General features: G+C 49.3%; 1 protein-coding gene across 1 annotated transcript in view; it reads left to right on the forward strand.

Annotated features, from left to right (window-relative positions):
- Positions 1–4,884: 4,884 nt before the first annotated feature.
- Positions 4,885–22,596, forward strand: part of LOC140908271 (exostosin-1-like) — a 173,474-nt gene continuing 155,762 nt past the window's right edge. Inside the window, exon 1 of the mRNA XM_073335225.1 lies at positions 4,885–5,678. Within this exon, the coding sequence (XP_073191326.1) occupies positions 4,885–5,678 (794 nt within the window). The remainder of the gene's footprint in view (positions 5,679–22,596) is intronic.

Genomic DNA, 22,596 nt, shown 5'->3' on the forward strand with positions numbered 1-22,596 from the left:
GTGAGCGGATGCAGTGCGCCAACACCAGCAGGCTGCTGGGCCGGGTTACCCCCGTTTAACACATTCCGCACCACGACTGACCGCAGGGGTAGCCACGGTGCACTTTCTGCTGTTCTCGGCACAGCTGCTCAAATAATGAAGTTTTATTTCCAAATAATTATTTGACCCAAAGGTGCCAAAATCCACAACAATTATTATTCATAGCGAAGGAGTGGACCAGCTCTCATTCTCAGAGCTGGTTGGGCTGTCAGGCAGAATTTCCCTTTTGGTAACCTATCTGCAAGGCTTGTCTTTTAACTGGAGAAACCCCCGTGGTACAGCACCATGATGAGTTGCCCAAGAGCACACTGACTTGGAAAAGTTGCTGATCAGTGCATGAGTTTACTCATCCATAACATGGGCCTAACAAAAGTGTACCTACCTCCCGACTTTTCCTGTGTCGATTCTTGAGGCTTATTGAATTAATATTGGACATCTCAGCTCAGATTCCTCATACGCAGATGGCACGAAGCATCACTAACCTTCTCGTGCTTTTTCTGGTGGCTCCCCATCAGTGCTTGCCCCTTGCTCATGGTTGGGCTGCTGATCTTCGCAGGGCTTTTCTCTTCCACCGTGTCCTGTTGTAGGTCAAATGGCTCTGCTAGAAGTCCATATTTTTCCTACATCTTCTAGTCTTCCTTAAAGCCACGTTTTCCCATCCCCTTCATATCTATCCTGTCTGGTCTCTCTTCTAACCCTTCCTGCTCCATCCAGTCTGGCGCCCTTGATTTCTCTCAGCAATTTACACCATTGCCTGAGCCCTTCTGCAATGGAAACGAGTTTCCATTCTGCCCCCATGTAGCCCTTTTTGTCTTTGTTCATAAACTGGACCAAGGTTTCTTCTGTTATTATTTCTTACTTAGAGGGGGTGTCTTCCTGTGTCGGAAGCTGTTAGTGTCTGCTAGATCAGGAACAGGAAACTGCTAAAAGGATTTTGCTAAGGACTTTCAGAATGTCCTTTTTTCCTTCAAAAGGAACCACTTACCTCTGTTTATCCACCCAGCCTTTAGCTCCCATTCCACTCAAACTTCTTATTAGGAGGCCCTCAAGTTTCCTCTTCGCTTTATAGCTGCCTTCCTACAACCTGCCTCTCGAAGCTTATTGGGGGGAAAAACTGCTAGAGAAAAGTATTTTTATTATGTTGTTGTAGGACAGTCAAGTATTTGCATGGGCAATTCAAGTTCTTAGTCAAATATTACACAGTGTGTTTTAGTTGTGAGATGATTGTCTAAACAACAACACGGAAATTATATATAACTATGCACCTTCTTTAAGGTTCATCTACATTGTACAGCCATGCATTGCCACTGAAATAACTAAAATACTGCTTTGGGGATCCACTGAGAAAGGAAATGCCTTTGCTAAAAGGGACTGTCAATCAGAAACAAATAAAAAAGGGTAGAAGGACCTTGCCACTTGGGTAATACTAATCCCCCTTCCCAAGGCAGTCCTGTTTCTCAGAAAAAGACTTAATAGCAGAATGCGGAGGTGAGGTTTCATATCACTAAAGTGTTCATTACTTTTACAAAATATACTTCAGACAATTTGCTACGAATTATTAGAATAAATACCAAATTGGTTGCCAGTTAAGTGATCAGAGCACATATCATGCCTTCTCATTGCTACCTGAATTTACTTCACATTTGAACTTGCAGGGTCAGCAATTTGTACTGGGTCTCCCTAGCCATCAGTGCACAGTAGTGAATTTTTGCCATGGTTACAGGCAGCTGACTTTGAGGCAGGACATCTGGATTCTAGTCTTGCAACTTCCACAGATGTTATGTGAGACACTGTCAGTGAATCAGTTAACTTTCCCCACCCCCGTGCCCCAATTTACCTACCGCATCTGTAAAAATGAGGGTAGGAATACCTATCTCATAGGCATCAGGAGGTTTATTTCATGGAAGTTGGTAAGGTCCTTTGAGATCCTTAGATGAGAAGTGAGAGAAGGGCATAGCATTATTAAATTACTCTGTTGGCTCTTCATTGGTTAAATGAATGCTTGCTTCAATGTTCTGTATTTTCTTTGTTTAGCTGAAAACTTTGCAATTATTGTTACAGTAAAACCATTTGGAAAGCCACCTTTTCCCCTAAATGCCTCTGGATTTTCATGTTCATAGTCTTGTCTTACATTCACGTCTCAAAATGCACTTCCTTACAGGAGAGGTGGAGACAAGACTATGGTGTACAGAGGTGACATTGCAGAGGTGGGCTTGCTGTCACGGAAACGGGAGACAGAAGAGTTCCAGCGGCAGCATAGGATCCCAGTGACAAACAGGAGCTCTGACTTAAGGAGGGATCCAGGGGAGATGGATTTATGCTTGAGGATGCTCATTTTGACCCACAGACACTCTTCCCCCAGAAGCATTTTGGTGGAGATGAAAAACAAAAGCTAAATAAAGCAGCATTCGTTTTTCTAATACCCACCAAAACCCACCAGGCTTGTCTCATGCCATGGCAGTGAAGTAACAGCAGGACGCGCTTTCCCTTCTCAGAACAAAGGGACTAACCCAGCACTTCTAGGCACGCGATCCAGGCGATGTTTAGGACCGATTGCATTGCACTGCACCCTTCCAGCACCGGCCTGCTCCAAAGCTGTGTTCATCTCACATTGCCTGTGGTGAAAACGTGTGTCTGTCCAAGTGTGATTTTTACCACCACAGACTCAAACGGGTCCCCTCTCCTGAATTCCTGACATGGCTCAGTTTGTCTTCTCCTGCCGAGCTGTCCAAAAGACATGACAGAACCATTCTACTTCAGACATAACAATTGTAACAGTACTGGGAATAACGAGAGGCAATTAATTGTCACTCCACTGAGTCTCCATTGGTGTTTAATGACTGGAAGATGTCACACGCTGGCCAGTCATTAGCTGAAAGGAGCCCTGTGATTGGCCACCAGACAGCTGGCATTCTTTCTTTTTACAGAGTAGAGTCTTTGAGTGATTTTTGAGATATTTTCAGCGTCGAAGGGACGATAAGTATTATTCCTCTGTGAGGGCTGAAGAAGAGAGAGTGTTATTCTCTCAGCTAGAGCGACTGGCTCTTTCCACCTGCTTGAAAACAGCAAGCTGACTAAACAAGCAAAAAATTAAAGGGACCAGCTGTGTCCTTGCTCCTGGAGTGCTGGCGGGCTGCACGGGTGAGAAGCTCAGAAACCAAGGAACTGGGTGGGTATGGTACAAGAACTTGAACAGAAGGGAATGGAAATGCAGGTGCAATGTCATAAGAGCCACTGGCGAAGCGTGTGTAGCCGGGGGAGGGCAAGCACCCTCTAGCTGGGGATCCAGAGGATGTATGAGAGACAGGTACAGCTCTCCTACAGAGCACTCAGCCCGTTAGCACTGCCAACCCCACGGGTTCAAAGAGTCATGAGACCAGCGTACAGAGCATGAGATCAACACCTACCATCTTTAGATGCCTTGAAGAATCTGGCCCCCCAAAATCACAACTGGTCTAAGTCATGATATTATTTTCCAGAAACAACAGCTGTTGGGTTCTTTTTCTTTGACTTCTGGTTTCGGCGCCCTCGGAGTAGTTTGCATTTTCAGGCTTTTCGCTACAACAACACAAGGCTAAAAACTTAAAACAAACAAAAAACAAAAGCTGAGATCCTAAGGAAATCATTTGCCTGCAGGAAGTGGGGCTTTAAGAACACCAAATACCACAGGAGCTGGCAAGCCTGAGGCTCACGCTTCGGCTCTGGGTCAAATCGCCAGCAAAGAGCAAGCTGACTGTCACCCCCCACACTTGTACTGTTCACACCTGCTAGTGAAAAGCGTGACAAATGCCTCGGCCAGAACCTACTGCCAGGTGCCCCGGCCAGCTGCAGCGTCCTGCTGCGGCAGCAGACTACTAGCCAGGCCCACAGCATCCTAATCCACACGGCTCCTGAGGGACAGGGGTGCACGTGCGGGGCACAGCCTTCCCCCTTGTACCCACTTGCCCCACCTGCGCAGGGTAAGTTCCCTGTGAAGAACGTTTTCCCCTCCTTATGGGCGAGGAGGGCTGATCCACACCTCACAGGACAGGAGTGAGCTGTGAACCCCACAACAGATCCAAGGAGGGGAGCCCTCTTTCTCCCTACAAATAGCTGCCCCCTGCGGCCTTTAATCTTCCCACCCCCTTTCTTGGCCATAGAAGGATCAATGCTGCACAGAGCCCCCCCCCCCCCCCCCCATGGTCGGAAGAAGCTGGGCTGTCTCTAGAAGCCAAAGTCTCCAATGTCAGCCTTGTTTTACAGCGGGGGGACGGGGAGGGAGGAGAAAAAAAGAGGACGGGCAGAGAAGGAGGAGGGGAGGAAGACGGGCAGAGGGGGGATTAGTGGGGGGAGGAGGATGGCTCCCCTGCCCCCGAGCTAGGCTGTGGGATGTGAATGCGGCTCCGGTAGGATCTGCCCGCCTAGGGCTCCCTTGGGAGAGAAACCCCCAGAGGCTGTGTGGCTCTGGGATCCCGCTCCCGGCCCCGGCAGACCGAGGGACCACTGACGCCCCTTCCTCCCCAGACCGGTGCGGGCAGCGGGCGGGGACCCCCCGGTGCCCGGGCTGAGCCTGGCCCCCGGACAAGGGGGCGGGCGGGTCCCCCTGCCCCGACTCCCGTGGGCTCGCCGTGCAGCCGGGATCCAGCCGCGGGCAGGAGGGAGGAGCCGCCGGCGCCCGGGACCCCCCGCGGGAGGCGGGGGCAGGGCTCACTCCTCTCCGGCACGGACGCGGGGCCGGACGCGGAGCCGGGGCAGCGGGACCCCCCCCGCTCCGGGGCGATGAGCCGGGCGGCGCAGGGGACCCGGCTCCCCGCAGGGGCGCGTCGCTGAGCCAGCCCGGCCGGGAGCGGCGGCGGCGGCGGCCCCATGCAGGCCAGGGGCCGGTACCTGCTGGCGGGGCTGGCCGCCTGCCTGCTGGCGGGTCTCTACCTGCGGCCGGGGCGCCGGCGGGCGGCAGCCGCCTCCCCGCCGGAGCCGGAGCCGGAGCCGCGCCGGGGCAGCGCCCTGGCGGCGGGGCCGGCGGAGGCGGGCGGCGGGCGGCGGGCGCGGGGCGGCGCGGGGCCGGCGGGCGGGCGCTGCCGCATGGAGACCTGCTTCGACTTCAGCCGCTGCCGGCGCCACGGCTTCCGCGTCTACGTCTACCCGGCCCGGGGCCGCCTCTCGGAGCCCCAGCGCCGGGTGCTGCGCAGCCTGCGGGGCTCCCGCTTCTACACGCCCGAGCCCGGCCGCGCCTGCCTCTTGGTGCTGCCGCTGGAGCGCGGCCCGCGGAGCCCCGACGCCCCGGCCCGCCCGCCCCACTGGAACGGCGGCCGCAACCACCTGCTCTTCAGCCTCCACCGCGACGGGCCGCTGGGCTTCGAGCCGGGCCAGGCGCTGCTGGCCCAGGCCGGCCCGGGGGCGCCCGGCTTCCGGCCCCGCTTCGACGTCTCGCTGCCGCTCTTCCCCCGCCGGCTCCCGCAGCGGGGCGGCGCCCGGGCCGGCCCCTTCCCCGCGCCCCGCCGCTACCTGCTGGTCTTCGAGGGCCAGCGCTCCCCGAGCGGCCTCGGCGCCCAGACCCGCGCCGCCCTGCACAACGGCCGCGACCTGCTGCTGCTCACCGCCTGCCGGCCCGGCCCGGGCGCCCGCTGCGACCGCCCCGCCGCCGACGCCGCCGACGCCCGGTGAGCGCCCCCTGCCCGGCCGGGCCGCCCGCGCTGCGCTTCGGGGAGGGGGGCGGCTTTCTCCCAGCTCCCCGGCCCCTTCGCACTTCCCCACGTCGGGGAGTCGCTCCCTGCTGGCCAAAGCAACGAGGAGCCCTTGTGGCGCCTTGGAGACTCACACCCTTGTTTGGGCACAAGCTTGGGTGGGCTGAAATTCCCTCCAGAGCTGGGTTTTAGCCCGCCAAAGCTTATGCTCAGATAAATGTTTGTTCGTCTCTAAGGTGCGACAAGGACTCCTCCTTGTTTTTGCTGAAACAGACTCACCGGCTTCTGGTCTGAAGCCTGCAGGCCCTTCTGCCTGGCTGGGCATTTGCTCCCCCTGGACTCCACCGGGGCAGGGTTGTTGACAGACCAGGTTTAACCAGCCCCCACCACGTTAAGCCCATTTTAGCAGCTCCTGTAGATGGGGCAAGTGGTGTTTAAACACAGGTTAGCTTGAGGTAGCTGTGTTTAAAACCCTCTTAGGTTAAGTTTAGTCATGGTTAACAGTCACCGCTTGCAAGGGGGCTGGAACCAGGGTGGCTGCCGCACCCTGTGGCTTGAAGTGGTTGCCGTCCTATCCAGGGTTTACAGGTTTGTTCAGTGGCTCTCAGCCCCTCTCTGTAAAAATTGTTCCAACCCACTGCCCACTAACCTATTTGTAACACCCCAGGACTTGTCCACCCCAAGGGAAAATAGTGTTTAACATCTTGTTAAATGCCCCCCATTGCAGACAGGTGAGGCATTTCTGTCACTTCACTTTGCAACTCAGGCGAGGTGGTGTTCTTGGAGGCTTGGAGCGTGGCAGGCCGAGAAAACAAACCTGTGAAAGGAGCACTTTGGGAGGGGTTATTTTTCTCCTGATCAGCTGCATGGCTGTCAGCGGAGATGATCCAGTGCTTCTAAGCCCCAACGACGCAAATTCAGTTAAAGCTCAACCCGGAGTTGTGGGGAGAGGGAAAGACGCTATTAGATTCAAAGTTACACATAATGCACCCAAAGAAAGGGGAGCGCTGATAAACCTGGAAAGCCAAGCTCTCCCAAACACGCTAGTATGAGAGACCCAGGAGCTTTAGGCAGTTCTTTGATTTGAGTTTGAATCTAAACTTGACATCAGAGCTGTCAAAAGAAATTGCATTGAATTAAACAGATACACTGATATTTGTGTTAATTTACAAAGTGGAGACTCTCTATGCTTAGTGTCCCATCCTATTGAGTTTTCTAGTTCATTGAGTGGTCTCTGGTGATAAATTTCCCTGGTAAACTCCTGCTGTGTGTTGGCAAATTTAAAAGGAATCAAGAGAGCTGACTGGTGGGGAGAGGGAACGGTTAGAGGTCAAAGAATATTCAAACGGAATTTCTAGTGTGATATGCGTAGTGGGTCTGTCTACAGCTACACACAGCATCTACACAGTCTGTTTCTAATGCTTTATGGCTATAGCCAAAGGCAGAGTTAGCTGTAAAAGGATCAGAGCTCTTGCCCTTGTGAAAAGTTGCTTGCAAATAACATTGAGAGCACTTGTGGGTTTTTTTAAATAGTCATCTAATTATGTGGTTCTTTGAGAACTTCCCCTCACAGATGCTTTCTGCCGTTGGCTGCAATCTGTGACCTGGTTGCTAGCAGTGACCAGTGGAGCGATGAGCTCTGCATGCCTATAAAGGGTGCGTGGTTCCCAAACACATCAATTCCTTTCCACTGCCCGACCCCTCCTGGCTCGGGATTGTCCTGCACTAGCCTTTGTTTAAAGGTACTTTTCATGTCTGCTAGCATTGGTGTTGTTTAATTGTGGTTTGTAGCTTCAGGTGTCTCTCTGGTGCAGTTTATTAGGCTGCCAGAGCCTGGTCTCAGGTATGGGGGAGTGCTGGGAGTCAGATTCGAGCTTTGGGAGTCCTGTAATGCCACTCTCAGCGGAGGAGCCAGAGGTCTAGCTGCCTCTGCTGGGTTGGAGAGGGATACGCCCAGTGATGAGCTGCCAAAATCTGAACAACCGGTTCCCTCCTCACCCCACGAGGGGGTAGTGGCCCGCCCCCCTGGGACTCCTGCCCCATCCAACCCCCCCCCCCCGTGTTCCTTGATGCCACCCCCCCCCGGATCCCTGTCCCCTGACTGCCCCCAGAACCGGGCAGGAGGGTCTCGTGGGCCACCGTAGTGGGTGCCCACCCCGCCCCTAAGAGCCAGAGGGACCTGCCAGGGGCGAGGTGGGGAGTCCTGGCGGTGCTTACCTGGGGCGGCTCCCGGGAAGCATCCGACAGGTCCCTCTGGCTCCTGGGGGCAGGGTAGCATAGCTGGGGGGGAGCAGGGGGAGTGGCTGCTCCCCCCACTGATCACCTCAAAAGTGGCGCTTTAGGCAGAGCCCCCATCGGCAGCTCCCCGCCCCAGCTCACCTCCACTCCGCCTCCTCCCCGGAACGCGCCACCCCGCCCTGCTTCTCTGGGCCCCCCCCCCGGCTTCCCGCGAATTAGCTGTTGGCGTGGGAAGCCGGGGAGGGCTGAGAAGCAGGCGGCAGTTTCACACTCAGGCTGAGGGTGGCAGAGGTGAGCGGGAGCAGTTCCCCTATGCCCCCCCCCCCCCCCGGTTATCTGCTGCAGCACGGGTGGCCCTCCTCATGCCCCCCCTGCCCCAGCTCACCTCTGCTCCGCCTCCCTGGGCCTGAGTGGGAAGCCACCGCCTGCTTCTCAGCCCTCCCAGGCTTCCTGCGTGAACAGCGGATTCTGTTTTTCCCTTGGGTGCTCGAGCCCCGGAGCACCCACGGAGTCAGCACCTAAGGTGCCACTTTTGGCCGGTTGTAAGGGCTGCTAAATTTAACAACCGGTTCCCGCGAACTGGCTCCAGCCCACCACTGGATACGTTGCTAGCCCTTGCTCTGCCTATGTTGCAAAGGCACTGGAGGATAGAGCCGGCCAATGAGATCTAGAGTAGTTCCCCTCTGAGACGTCCTTTGTGTCCCCAGCAGGACCCTGTAGCTAAAGAGAGCTGATAAAGGGCACATGAGCCCAACTGGGGAATCCTCTCAAAACAGGTTCAAGGCTCCTGGTACCCGGAAGCATTCAGTTCTCTGTAAACCCACAGGCCTGAGCCAAGTACGCTGTTGGTGCCAGATCAGCATTTAGTGTCACAGAGGGGCTTTGTCCTGTATCTTACTCACATAGTGATAGGGGCTTTGTATCCCATAGTCCCAACGCCTCCCTGTCCCTCTCCATCCTTATGGACCCAAAGTCCTTGGCTTTGGCTCTGGACTATTTCTGAGCCTGATGCCCCATCTCTTGGGTCCCTTGGAGAAGCTGGCCTGGGAAGAAGTGCAGACCCCATCACTAACGCACTAAAGGACAACTTGCTTTCTTGTTGTCACAAGTGTGTCCCTGACTGTGCTACCAAAGGATCCTTTGTAGTCTCATGTGAAATTCTGTAAGGTGTAGCTCATGACTGCAACAGTCACTGCTGGTAAATGGCCCTGGACTTGAGGCAAGACATTTGTCTCCCAAAGTGGGGGGGTCTGTGAGGGCAACACGCACAAAGATGATCAGTTAGTTCCCTATCCTGCAAGGAGTTCTGTCAAGTGGTGAGACCTGGCCATTCAGAGCTCACTGCAGGATCAAGCCTTCAGTAAGTAACTTCTCCTTCTATAGCTGACACTGTCCATGCACTATATGCATGTTGTCTAGTGGTGCTTGTTTGTGATGCTTGTGTTCGAATTTAGTAATGTGGATAAAGTTGGGTGCATAGATTCATATTGTGAGCATACTGACATATGTCTGACTGTTTCTTGAGTTTCAGTATGTGATGATTTTGAGACCCATTTCTCCGGAGCAAGTGGGGGTGTCATTTAGCAACAATAATTTTTAAAAGCGTCTTTAAATAGTAGTGTTTTTCCTGAATCGTTTTAAATATGAACTTGGTATTTTATATTGAATGGAAATCAGAAAGACAGTTATTCTTTCAGTTATTTTATAGTTGGGTACGGATAGAAGTTGTACATTTTTTTTAAGGGGAAAAAAGTGTTTATTGTTCGTTGTTGAGGACTCGGTCTGAATTTGTGCTTCTTAAAAGGAGAGCGACTCTAGGCAATAATAGCTTTAGGAAGAGTTTAAAATGACTTGCCAGTTGTTCCCACATCTGGAGAGAATAAAGGTTCATAGGTTGATTTTTAGTATATGTAAAGCTGTGGACATGTTTCCTATTTGCCTTAAACAGGAATGGATTGCAAAATTGGGTACATATATATTACATTTCTCTAGTACATTTTCCATTATAAATTCAGAAAGCCAGTTTGATAAATAATGTGGGTGGCTAACTTTTTACCTGCTCTTATCAATAAAATGAGACACATGGAAATGAAGATGGAACAAAAGTATGGAGGGGGCGATACAGATACTTACTGGGAAAAAAAAAATCTTGTTTTCAGGCAACAAGATTGGGCAATGTAGAAGAGTTGAGACTCACCGGTGTGGCGCCTCCTGCTGGTCGTCTGGGAATTAGCTCTTTCCAGCCTCAGAGCACCTCCTTCTGGCTGGTCCCTCACCTGCTTCAGGCCCCGTGTCCCTCCCGGACCCCGGTGCCCCTTTACCTCAGGGTTCTGCCCCAGCAGTAACCCCACGCTCTAGATCTCCCATCCCAGGGGAACCCCCAACTCTCTAACCCCCACCTTGCCTCAGTGGCTACTGCCAGTCATCATCTAGCCCCCTCTCCCTGGGGCAGACTGCAGTCTGTAATGGCCACTCATCACTGGCAAGGGGGGTAGGACCTGCTGCCTTTGCCTGTTCTCGGGCAGCCCCAGTACCTTTCGTAGGCCTTCACCAAGGCCTCCAGCCTGGGAGTTTACCAGGCTGGAGCTCCTCAACTCTGCTTTGCCCTTCCCCAGCACTGCTCCGCTTCAGGTACCTTGCTCCCAGGCAGCTAGGTTCATCTCTCTCCAGAGAGAGAGAGACTCTTCCCAGCCCCTCCCTGGGCCCTTATAACAGGGCCAGGTGTGGCCTGATTGGGGCGTGGCCCCAGCTGTGGCTGCTTCCCCAATCAGCCTAGTCTTCTTTTCTTTCAGGAGGGGGGTAACTGCCCCGCTACAGGCAAGCATTCAAAAAATGCTACCCATGTCCTCTTACTGTGTGCATCTTCAACCTTATTGTAAGTGTATTTTTTAGAGTTCAACAATTGATTTTACAGTATGGAAAAATTAAACCCTGTTAAAGATGGAGCCATTCTTGCACATGAATATATATTGAAACAAGACCAATCTGTTTCTAATAATACTGGTTCTGTTGCTGAAAAACCTACGGTCCTTTGAAGGTGAGCACTTAACAATAAATTCTGTACCTGGGGCTTTCATTACCTCTGTGATTGAAAATTGCATTCCAAGCGTAGGTCTTATTTACTGTAGGACACCTGGAATGATAGAAAGGCTGTTCTTGTGGAGAAGATGTCCTGGAAGAGGAAAGAGATCCATGAGTAAAACCATCAGAGATGTATAGGAGAACCTCGGCGTTATGAACACCTCTTGAATGGAGGTTGTTCATGTCACGGGGTCCCCGGGCGATGCTCTGGAACTGCTCCCCATGAAGCCAGGAAGGACTCTGGGGAAGTCTCCTTTCTGTGAGCAGCCTGTCTGCAGGACACACAGCTCACACAGCTTCCACCTTCCTGGGTCTGACCTTGGAGCATTCAGCATCCTCTCCCCCTCCATGCACTTCCCACAGCGAGTCCGCTCAGGCAGGGTTCTGGGGAAGCCAGAGGGTCCTGCACTCCAACTTCGCAGTCAGACGTGACTCTCAGCCAGCCAGTAAAACAGGTTTATTAGACGACAGGAACATGGTCTAAAACAGAGCTTGTAGATGCAGAGAACCGGATCCCTCAGCTGGGTCCATTTTGGGGGCAGTGAGCCAGACAACCACGTCTGCACTTCACTCCATGTCTCCAGCCAGCCCCCAAACTGACTCTCTCCTGCCCCCCCCTCCTCTGGGCTTTGTCCTTTCCCAGGCCAGGAGGTCACCTGATTCCTTTGTTCTCCAACCCTTTAGCTCTCACCTTGCAGGGGGGAAGGGCCCAGGCCATCAATGGCCAGGAAATAGGGTGTCGGCCATTCTCTGTGTCCAGACCCCTGCACACGCCTGCCCTCTAGGGCTCTGCAGTGATCATACACCCTTACCCCACCCCCTAGAGACTTAAGAACTCCTAGGGGAAACTGAGGCACCTCCACAATATTCGGAGGAAACATTTAAGAACAGTCCCACTTTGTCACAGTTCATTACTCTGAAATGTCCATAATTCTGTTCTTTCAAAAGTTTACAACTGAACAGTGACGTAATTCAACTTTGAAACTCTACTGTGCAGAAGAAAAATGCTGCTTTTAAACCATCTGAATTTAAATGAAACAAGCACAGAGACAGTTTCCTTCCCTTGTCAAATCCTTATTTTTAAACTTTCCCTTTATTTTGTTCATAGTTTATACTTAACACAGCACTGCACTGTATTTGCTTGTGTGTGTGTGCGTTTCTCTACTGCTGCATGATTGCGTGCTTCCGGTTCCAAATGCGGGGTGGGGTTGACCGATCAGTTCGTAACTCTGGAGTTCGTAACTCTGAGGTTCTACAACCCCAGGTATCTGGATTTCTTGCGATCCATCAGACTTTTGAATCCTGTTGCCTTTTTAGATTCACCCCACTTGCACAAAGAAGAAAAATGCACTTACATGTATTTGTTAGACAGGCAAATGTTCCTAGATCGCTCCTTAGAAAGGCATTTGGCAACTACCGTTGAGTAATACTTTTGTTTTGAAAAATTCTTCTTGTGACCGTTGCTCAGTTCATTAGCGAATATTTGAACAAGTGCTTTGAAATATAAAGCCCTCTATGTATTATCGCCATTTTAAGTATCCGTGTCTCATGCTGTCTCATGGCATTGATGGAGCATGAGATCTTGTACCCCACTTGTCTCTTAGGGAATTCCCCTTCAGGCCTACCGTGCCATCAGGTAACTGGTTTGGTAATTGGTGGCATTCTGCATAAGTCCTTCGTCCTTTGAAGCTCTCCTAGCGGGATGGCTGAACACACAATGAGAGATTTAACCTGTGTTTATGGGCTTGATAAATGGCAGTTACTCTGGGTAAACAATTGTGTTAACTCGGTAAACAATTTTTAATGCCGGTCTTTTTTGCATGTTAAGAATGAGCTCCGTCAGGAAAAACCTTAGTGCATACACGTAGTTATTGCTGAGCTTAAAATATCAGTATCCACATTTTATTATGAACTTTTTCCAAGCTAACAATTTACCATATAATCGTGCTCTTTTATAATCAAGTTAAAGTATAAGAAGGTCTCAAAAGTGGGAGTCTTTTTTTTTTTTTTTTTTGGTTATCAATTTTTGGGAGGGAGGAAAATTTCCATTTTATCTACACTGTGACTTTGGCCGCTGTGTGCCTCAGTTTCCCATCTGTACAATGGGGATAATAGCACTGCCTGCCTAATAGGGGTGTTGTGACGATAAATTCATTAAATATTGTGAAGCGCTCAGATAGTACAGTGATCGGGCCAGATAAGCACCTAAGATAGTTAGAAGGCCTGGTCTAAACACAAAGATGCCCCAATTAAAAAGTGTGACTTTAAACTGATTTAGTTAAACTGGTGCAGTTCTTTGTGTGGATGCTCTTAAATCAGTTTAAGTGTGTCCACATGGGGGGGGGTTGGACTGATTTAACCTAAATAGTTTTCTAAACTAGTTTACTTCCATCAGTAGACAAATTGTGTGCAGCCAAGCCGGAAAGGCAGGGTTGTTATTATTTAACCTTAAATGCACCAACAACTTTACAGTTGAATTTAGTGGTGGTGAAAGGTGCTGGATTGAGAAATCATAAGAGTCTGAAGCCTTCTGCTCATGGAAGAGGTACAGCACAGACACCGGAAATGCAAACTGCACCTCACATGGCCTCATCCTCAGTAGCTGGCAGCCCTGACCTGGGAGGGCTGAGGCGGGATTTGGTTTCCAGGCCTAGTCACCTCTGGGCACCTCTTTGGAGTCTTCTGACAAGGGGCACTGCCATGTAACGTGAGCCTCTGCAGGTTAGTGCCTGGCTGCTTGTCAGCTAAGAACTGGACTGAGAATATCCGTTCATTTCAAGCAGGCCATCGAGCAGCCATCGGATGGCCCTAACCTTTGGTCACTGGGATGGATGATCTAGCAGGGATGCAGTGTATCCTGTCCTCCCAGTCTGCTGGAAAGCTTGTTTTAAAATTCCATATGGCCAAGACAGAGTGTCATGAATGTAACGACTGCATTTGTAGAGTCTCTGCTGTCTATAGAGCTAACACTGGTTTTAAAAAGGCAGAAATAACAGCATATGAATGTTGCTACATGGGTTAAAACCCCTGATTTCAATTTGATCTAATTGAGCTACAGCTTGTAATCGTGTTTTTCTGAAATGATTTTATTTTTTCCTATCGCAGATGAAAATGTGAAGCATTTTTCATTAGCAGAACCTTACTGAGCTTCCACAGCTATCTGGGGCTCCTATAAGATGATTGAAATTCTGGTATTTCTCTGTCAGTCGGGAAGGTTAATGCCTGATGATTATATTCATTGTTTGATGTCTCGGCCGTGCCAAGAACTAGTAACGGGAAAGTTTAGAATTCTTCCTCCACCTGCCAACGAGGCCCTGGGAATGTTTCCAGTTTTACATTAGTACAGATAGTAGTTCTAAATTTAGAACACTTTCCCTCCAGTTACCGTGGGAATTTAGGACTTGATGCAGCAAGGTGCTGAGGTACTTTCTCTCTTGACAGCAAAACCAAACAGTTCCCCCTCCCCCATGTCTTTCCTTAATGGGTTCAGCTTGTCCTCTTCCATCCTGGAACTCTTTGGCTCTCAGGACAGATCGGGGCCTCTAAACCATCTCTAGGCTAAACGTCTCATTCTTCATGGTCATTACGCCAGCTAGGAGGGTCTCAAGTTTTAGGAACTAATGGCCAATCCACCATATTTCACAAAGACTAGGAGGTATTTCAGCCTCACCCCAGATTTCTTACCCAATGTATATCAGACTTTCACTTCCGACAGCGTATACCACTGCTTGTGATTTTTCCCCAAGGCCCCATAACTGTTCTGGGGAGGCGAGGTTTCATATTCTGAATGTTAAGAGCTGTTAGCTGCTACCTAGATGGACCCGGACCATTTAGAGAGTTAAACAGACTATTTATGGCCTTTGAAAGGAAAATCTAAGGGTCAAGTCATCTCAGGTCCATCACAGTGGCTACAACTGTGCATCTGCTGGTGGTCTGAGCTAGCTTGTACCTTGGTGCTTGACTGCCTCAGTGTTTGCTCAACTCGGCTTTAATGGCATGTATACACATTGTACCTCGTAGGGTTGCTACTTGGAATTTGTGAACTACTGTCTTCTCGACTCTGCATCAAGGCCAGACGCTGGGTCTAGGAGGGCTAGTTCTTCACTCGCCGTTCAGCTAGAGGAGTTCCTCAGCCCGCCTCTTCAGGGAGGTCACTGTTCACTAGTGTCCTACCTTGGGGCTTGATGAAGGCTGTCAGGAAGGAAGGAACAGGGTTACTCACCGGGAGGCGCTCTCGCTCTCTGAATCGGTTGTCTCCACAGAGTCGCACTCACTGCTCCCCTCTACTTTGGAGGCCAGCTACTCACAGGGTTTCTGCGGATGGAAAGGAACTCGGAGGCTGGTAGAGTAAATGGGGTGTTTCTACCCTCAGTCTATGGAGTGTGAGTGTCCCCCCCCCCCCGCCCCCAGCTGCCACTTCTTGCTCAAAAATGATTCCATGGCCAGCCACGACACCTGAAATATGGCTCTGTGGAGCCCGTACTCTCGGAGAAGAAGAGTTCCTGCTGGTAAGTAGCCCATTTCCCCCTTCTCTGTTTAACTTGTTTGTAGCACTCCTTGGTTTCGATCTTTTCCCCTTGGCAAACGCTGATTTATTTTTCCCTCCTTCCCTTCCCAACGATGCTTTGTGCTTGACTTTTTTTTCTTTACTTCAGTATTTTCCGTTTGTTTTTAAGAAAGGGCAGTGGTAAATGGTGGTGCAAAAATTTTGCACTGGTCCTGCCCTGGAGTTATTTGGATGGGCAAGAGGTTATTTAGGATGGGTGACATCAGTGACTACTGATAGCCTGACATCAGCCTGCAGTGACAGAAAAGTCTCTAACACAGACTCCCTTTCAAATATTCTCTGGCTTTTGAGACACCAGCAAAAGGCAACTGGATCTATAACAAATCTAAGTGAGTTAGGTGACCTTTAAATGTTAACATCGCACTGTCTTTTTGACCAGACAAAACATGATGGAGTCATTTCCTGACATTCATTTTACAAAATTATTAGGTATGAGTTAGACTTGAAAGACGGGTTCAATAATCCACCAAGCCACCTTGCCCTTAAGTTTGAATCTTTACTGCAAATTGTATTATAAGCAATGATTATCTCCTGAGAGGTGCTAAATCAGTGGAGTGGATTGCTCACCACCTTGCTTAGCAACGATTTCATAAGGTGTGTGGGCATGTGCTAAATAATGTTTTAAAGTTTCATTGGGCATAAGTGTTCATATTTAAAAGGGAAGGAGTACTTGTGGCACCTTAGAGACTCTAAGGTGCCACAAGTCCTCCTTTTCTTTTTACGGATACAGACTAACACGGCTGCTGCTCTGAACCCTATTTAAAAGGGGATACACTGAAATGTTGCACCCAGTGTTCACTTTCTGCGTGTGATGGAATTATAATTGAGTCTCAAGGTCTCTGTCCCGCATTACTGGAGAACTTGGCAGGCTCTGTTTATGCTGACCTGCCGTGCAGACCCATCACAGTACTGCACTAGATGCTAATGATCAGGTGCCAAAGTAATAAGAGAGGAGGAGATTTTTTTGTGACTGAAATTGTTGGAAGTTGATGTCACACTGCATGGTGTGGTGGCTTACACATGCTGACATGCACATACTGAAAGCTTACATGCATTCTCCTTAAAGGACTTACGGTGCGATTGAGCGGTGCATAATTGGTTTGCTGGCCCTCTGCATGGTGTGAATTTCACCCTGCAATGGTTTAGAGCAGTGATACTCAGACTGAGCCGTGCGAGCCGCAAGTGGCTCTTTAATGTGTCTCCTGCGGCTCTTTGCAGCACAAGTATTAAAACACGGTGTGATTGAATTATTAACCAATCAGGATGCTTATTCTATGTCGTCAACCAGTTGTAGTTGATAAAATAATAATACTTGGTCATTTCGTGGTGAGAATTAAATCTATATATAAACTAAACATTTCACACTCCTGGGGCTCTTTTGGTAATGTCGATCGCTAATTTGGTTCCTGAACCACTGAGGTGTGAGGAGCACTGGTTTTGAGGATCTGTAATTGGCGATAGTGAAGCCTTTCAGTTTGAAGTTACTGGTTTGAATCTGGACTAATCCAGTGTTGGTTGCGGATTGTTACTATCCGACAGTTAGTTAGAGGTGGATGTAGAAAGAATCGATGTTCTCAGTACAGTTGCTAGTGGCATCTGTGTCACATGTGACCATTATTATTAATTTGTATGGTCCTAGTGCAGACTCATTGTAGAGGCCAAGGGCTGACTGGGTCTGGAATGCGAGCTCATTGACTGGCTCCAGGTGGTCCTTCGGGTCAGAGGTGATAGGGCAGGATAGGAGATATTTGTGCTGCTCTTGCTTGCACCAGTTCTAGGCGTCGTCTCTGTAGATTGATACAACAGAAAAATGAAGCAATTTGGTACCTTTCACCAGCACACAGATCCCACTCCTGCCCCACAAAATATCAAACCCTGTCGGCTTGGCTAGCTGGCCGGCCTCTAAGCAGATGCTAGTTCAGGTTTAATGCTTTTGCAACTGGGGAGACAAGTGTCATTTTAAGAGTGATGCTCATTGTTTTTGGAGACTGTCTGTAAGACCATTTTCTAGAATTTCTCTCTTCCCCACCCCGTGTCTGTATGTGTTCCCAGGCTCCCACAAACTATAGGATGGATGCCTTTCAGGTGCTAGTCCTCCCTTCCCATTAAATTAGGCAAATATGCCTTTTTTTTTATAGTGACAAACCGTATAGCAGGAATTTTCTCACACCTGCTCTCCCTGAGTCATTTGAGTGGCATTGTGTGCGCAGCGGGAATTGTAACCAGTTAACAAAAAAAATTGTAAAATACTGCAGCACAAAATTTGAATCCGATGCAACTAATCAAGCAAGAGGCAACTGCAGAGTGTGGTGGGGAAGGGAATTTTGCCACTAATGGGTGTTTTTACAGAAAGAGAGGAGCTAAGATCGGGGTCTGAGACGTCCATAAAATTCCAAGACCCTGTCTAAGCTGGCCTGAGAGAGCTGCTCGTGGCAGCAACAGTGGAGGTGTCAGTGGAGATTGCTGGGCAGAGCTGCCCTGAGCAGGAGCTGATGGCACTGCGTAAATTGCTGGTGGCTGCCTTGGGCCCCGTCTGCACTATGTTTGTTCAACTCTTGCCATTCGTGAAGTGGGGTGCTTTTCAGAAAAAAGGCTGGCGGGGGAGACTCTCTTAGGGGGAAAGTTTTAGCCCTGCCTTCTTTTTTGCACCCGCTATTTTCCGGTGCAGGTAAAGCCACGTGGATGTTCAATTACTTCCATTGCATCTCAAAATGCAGATGCAAAAACAGAGACCGTCTGAGAATCTGACCCTTAAATGAACCCTTGGCAGGGTTTTTCTCTTTCGGTGCACAATACCGCTCGCTAACGTATGCTGTAGTTTCCTTGTGACCGTGTAATTAAGGCTGTTTCAATATATTTAAAATAATTTTCATTAAGCAAAACAAGACAGGCACAATTATGGTTTATAAAAATGGCTTCGTTTTCGGATAATGAGGAGATGGGATGGAGCATTTTTATTATGCTCAGTTCTAAAAGAAGCCAAGTAGCTATTGAGGAGTTAAAGGGTTTAGTTAAACTGCTTGAAGTTACAAGCAAGATCTGTCTTTGCACTGTCTCTTACACAGTGTTGTTTGATCTATAAAACAGCCTAAAACGATAACGATAACTGTGGCATTCTAAAGTTGGTTGCTTTTAAAGTTTGAGAACGAGGTTCCCTTTGCAGAAGGCAGTGGAGCCAAAGATAAGAAATTAAGCTGTAGTGAAGCATTTTAAGAGTAGTGTAGTGTATTCTAATGTATGGTAATACCTGCTCTTATCCCCGTTCTGCCCAAGGGGGGAAAATCAGCATTTTCCTGATGACAAGTTGTGTAACTGAACTCACGTGGGTTTCTGACATTTGTGAGATTTCATGCTGCCATTCAGGCTTCTGTCAGGCATGGGGAATTGTCAGGGGGGTGATAAAAGGTAGAAACAACTTTCTTCGTCTTTTATGGCTGTTATTTTCAGTGTTAGAGGTGGGAGAAGGCGTTACATGTTTCAGGCTTTATGGATGGTGACAATTTTAATGAGTGCAGCATGTTTCCTAGCAAATTTCCTGCTGTATCGGATGAAGTCCTTTGTCAATTAAATAATTGGCTAAGTTGTTCAAGTGCTTATTTTTAGATCTAAGAAACTGAAAGCATTTTGATACTTAATTGCAGATGTTCTGTAAAAAAAACAAAACAAAAAAAACACCCCAAACCCTTCAACTTAATTCCTTAGAACGCTTGTGGGTGTTCCGTGGCACACAAGCGAAAGTGAATCAAGATGCATCCAAACCAAGAAATGTTGCAGCATTCACATGGATTCAAAAAGCACCAAAACACGTTTGAGGAATTGTGGGGATATGAAGCTATTAGCCCTGTTTCGTAGGGCTATGACCGTGCTAATTGGGTTTATTTTTCAGCCACACCATCTGATAAAAGTTACCTCTTTCTTGTATGCCAGCTCTCCTAAACTTATTGGCCTAGATTCATTTCTGCCATTGGTATGTGGCCAACAGACCCTTAGCAGTCGAGTCACTGTGGGGTAGGCTGTCCAGAGTTCCCGCTCCATTGGGCTACCTAGAATTCGCTGTGCTTCCCAGAATGAAGTTGAGGCCAGGGCACCTGAAAGATGTGCCGTCTCCTGGGGTAAATCAAGCCCCTTGCTTTCTGTGCCTCTCAGGGTGATGCGCTGTCCTTAGTGCTGATGACATGTCCAGAGCTTCCAAGGTACCTCAGGAAAACCTTTAAGTTGGCTCAAAATTCAGAAAATGCTCAAGTGAACGTTGCATCGGAAACCGTCGCTGAGTCCCCGTATGATTCTACGTCCTACATAGGAGGTTGGACTGGTTGATCAGAATGGTCCCTTCTGGCCTTGGAATCTATGAATTTACCATGATCTTTAAGTACCTCATCATGTACTTTTAAATAAATATGACAATATAATATCATACACATTTCCCCATGAGACTTGATTGCTAGGTATGTGTTCTGGGCCAGATTCTGATCTCTGTAACTCTGGTGTAAAGCTGGAGCAATGCCACTGAAGCTGGAGATGGCCAGAGAATAGGTGGAGGGGTGCTATGTAAATGCTTTAGCTAGAATCTGGTCCAGAGATGACCCGGACCTGCCGATCTTGGGGGATAGGGCAGTGGTTTCAGCAGATCATAGAATCATAGAATATCAGGGTTGGAAGGGACCCCAGAAGGTCATCTAGTCCAACCCCCTGCTCAAAGCAGGACCAATTCCCAGTTAAATCATCTCAGCCAGGGCTTTGTCAAGCCTGACCTTAAAAACCTCTAAGGAAGGAGATTCTACCACCTCCCTAGGTAACGCATTCCAGTGTTTCACCACCCTCTTAGTGAAAAAGTTTTTCCTAATATCCAATCTAAACCTCCCCCACTGCAACTTGAGACCATTACTCCTCGTTCTGTCATCTGCTACCATTGAGAACAGTCTAGAGCCATCCTCTTTGGAACCCCCTTTCAGGTAGTTGAAAGCAGCTATCAAATCCCCCCTCATTCTTCTCTTCTGCAGGCTAAACAATCCCAGCTCCCTCAGCCTCTCCTCATAACTCATGTGTTCCAGTCCCCTAATCATTTTTGTTGCCCTTCGCTGGACTCTCTCCAATTTATCCACATCCTTCTTGAAGTGTGGGGCCCAAAACTGGACACAATACTCCAGATGAGGCCTCACCAATGTCGAATAGAGGGGAACGATCACGTCCCTCGATCTGCTCGCTATGCCCCTACTTATACATCCCAAAATGCCATTGGCCTTCTTGGCAACAAGGGCACACTGCTGACTCATATCCAGCTTCTCGTCCACTGTCACCCCTAGGTCCTTTTCTGCAGAACTGCTGCCTAGCCATTCGGTCCCTAGTCTGTAGCTGTGCATTGGGTTCTTCCGTCCTAAGTGCAGGACCCTGCACTTATCCTTATTGAACCTCATCAGATTCCTTTTGGCCCAATCTTCCAATTGGTCTAGGTCCTTCTGTATCCTATCCCTCCCCTCCAGCGTATCTACCACTCCTCCCAGTTTAGTATCATCCGCAAATTTGCTGAGAGTGCAATCCACACCATCCTCCAGATCATTTATGAAGATATTGAATAAAACCGGCCCCAGGACCGACCCTTGGGGCACTCCACTTGATACCGGCTGCCAACTAGACATGGAGCCATTGATCACTACCCGTTGAGCCCGACAATTTAGCCAGCTTTCTACCCACCTTATAGTGCATTCATCCAGCCCATACTTCCTTAACTTGCTGACAAGAATACTATGGGAGACCGTGTCAAAAGCTTTGCTAAAGTCAAGAAACAATACATCCACTGCTTTCCCTTCATCCACAGAACCAGTAATCTCATCATAAAAGGCGATTAGATTAGTCAGGCATGACCTTCCCTTGGTGAATCCATGCTGGCTGTTCCTGATCACTTTCCTCTCATGCAAGTGCTTCAGGATTGATTCTTTGAGGACCTGCTCCATGATTTTTCCAGGGACTGAGGTTAGGCTGACTGGCCTGTAGTTCCCAGGATCTTCCTTCTTCCCTTTTTTAAAGATTGGCACTACATTAGCCTTTTTCCAGTCATCCGGGACTTCCCCGGTTCGCCACGAGTTTTCAAAGATAATGGCCAGTGGCTCTGCAATCACAGCCGCCAATTCCTTCAGCACTCTCGGATGCAACTCGTCCGGCCCCATGGACTTGTGCACGTCCAGCTTTTCTAAATAGTCCCTAACCGCCTCTATCTCCACAGAGGGCTGGCCATCTCTTCCGCATTTTGTGATGCCCAGCGCAGCAGTCTGGGAGCTGACCTTGTTAGTGAAAACAGAGGCAAAAAAAGCATTGAGTACATTAGCTTTTTCCACATCCTCTGTCACTAGGTTGCCTCCCTCATTCAGTAAGGGGCCCACGCTTTCCTTGACTTTCTTCTTGTTGCCAACATACCTGAAGAAACCCTTCTTGTTACTCTTGACATCTCTGGCTAGCTGCAGCTCCAGGTGCGATTTGGCCCTCCTGATAACATTCCTACATGCCCGAGCAATATTTTTATACTCTTCCCTGGTCATATGTCCAACCTTCCACTTCTTGTAAGCTTCTTTTTTATGTTTAAGATCCGCTAGGATTTCACCATTAAGCCAAGTTGGTCGCCTGCCATATTTACTATTCTTTCGACTCATCGGGATGGTTTGACCCTGTAACCTCAACAGGGATTCCTTGAAATACAGCCAGCTCTCCTGGACTCCTTTCCCCTTCAAGTTAGTCCCCCAGGGATGTTACTGAACATGCTCAGTCCAAGCCAAGCAGCAAATCTGGGGGGCACTTGACCCTGCGTGCTCCTCCCCCCGTGTGTCGCCTCTGATCTGGTCCTTTAACTTTAGCTAACGAAGGTACTGATCCTACAAAGGCTTCCACGTGTGAGTAGTCCCATTGAGTTCAGTGGGGCCATGCACACAATTAGAGCGAAGCTTGTCTCTGTGGAATAAGGGCCTACTTGTGCTCTGAGATACTCAGACTACAGCTGGGAGTTTGTCTCTTTGACAA

The sequence above is a fragment of the Lepidochelys kempii genome, chromosome 3 (genome assembly GCF_965140265.1).
Source record: "Lepidochelys kempii isolate rLepKem1 chromosome 3, rLepKem1.hap2, whole genome shotgun sequence".
Taxonomy (NCBI): Eukaryota; Metazoa; Chordata; order Testudines; family Cheloniidae; genus Lepidochelys; species Lepidochelys kempii.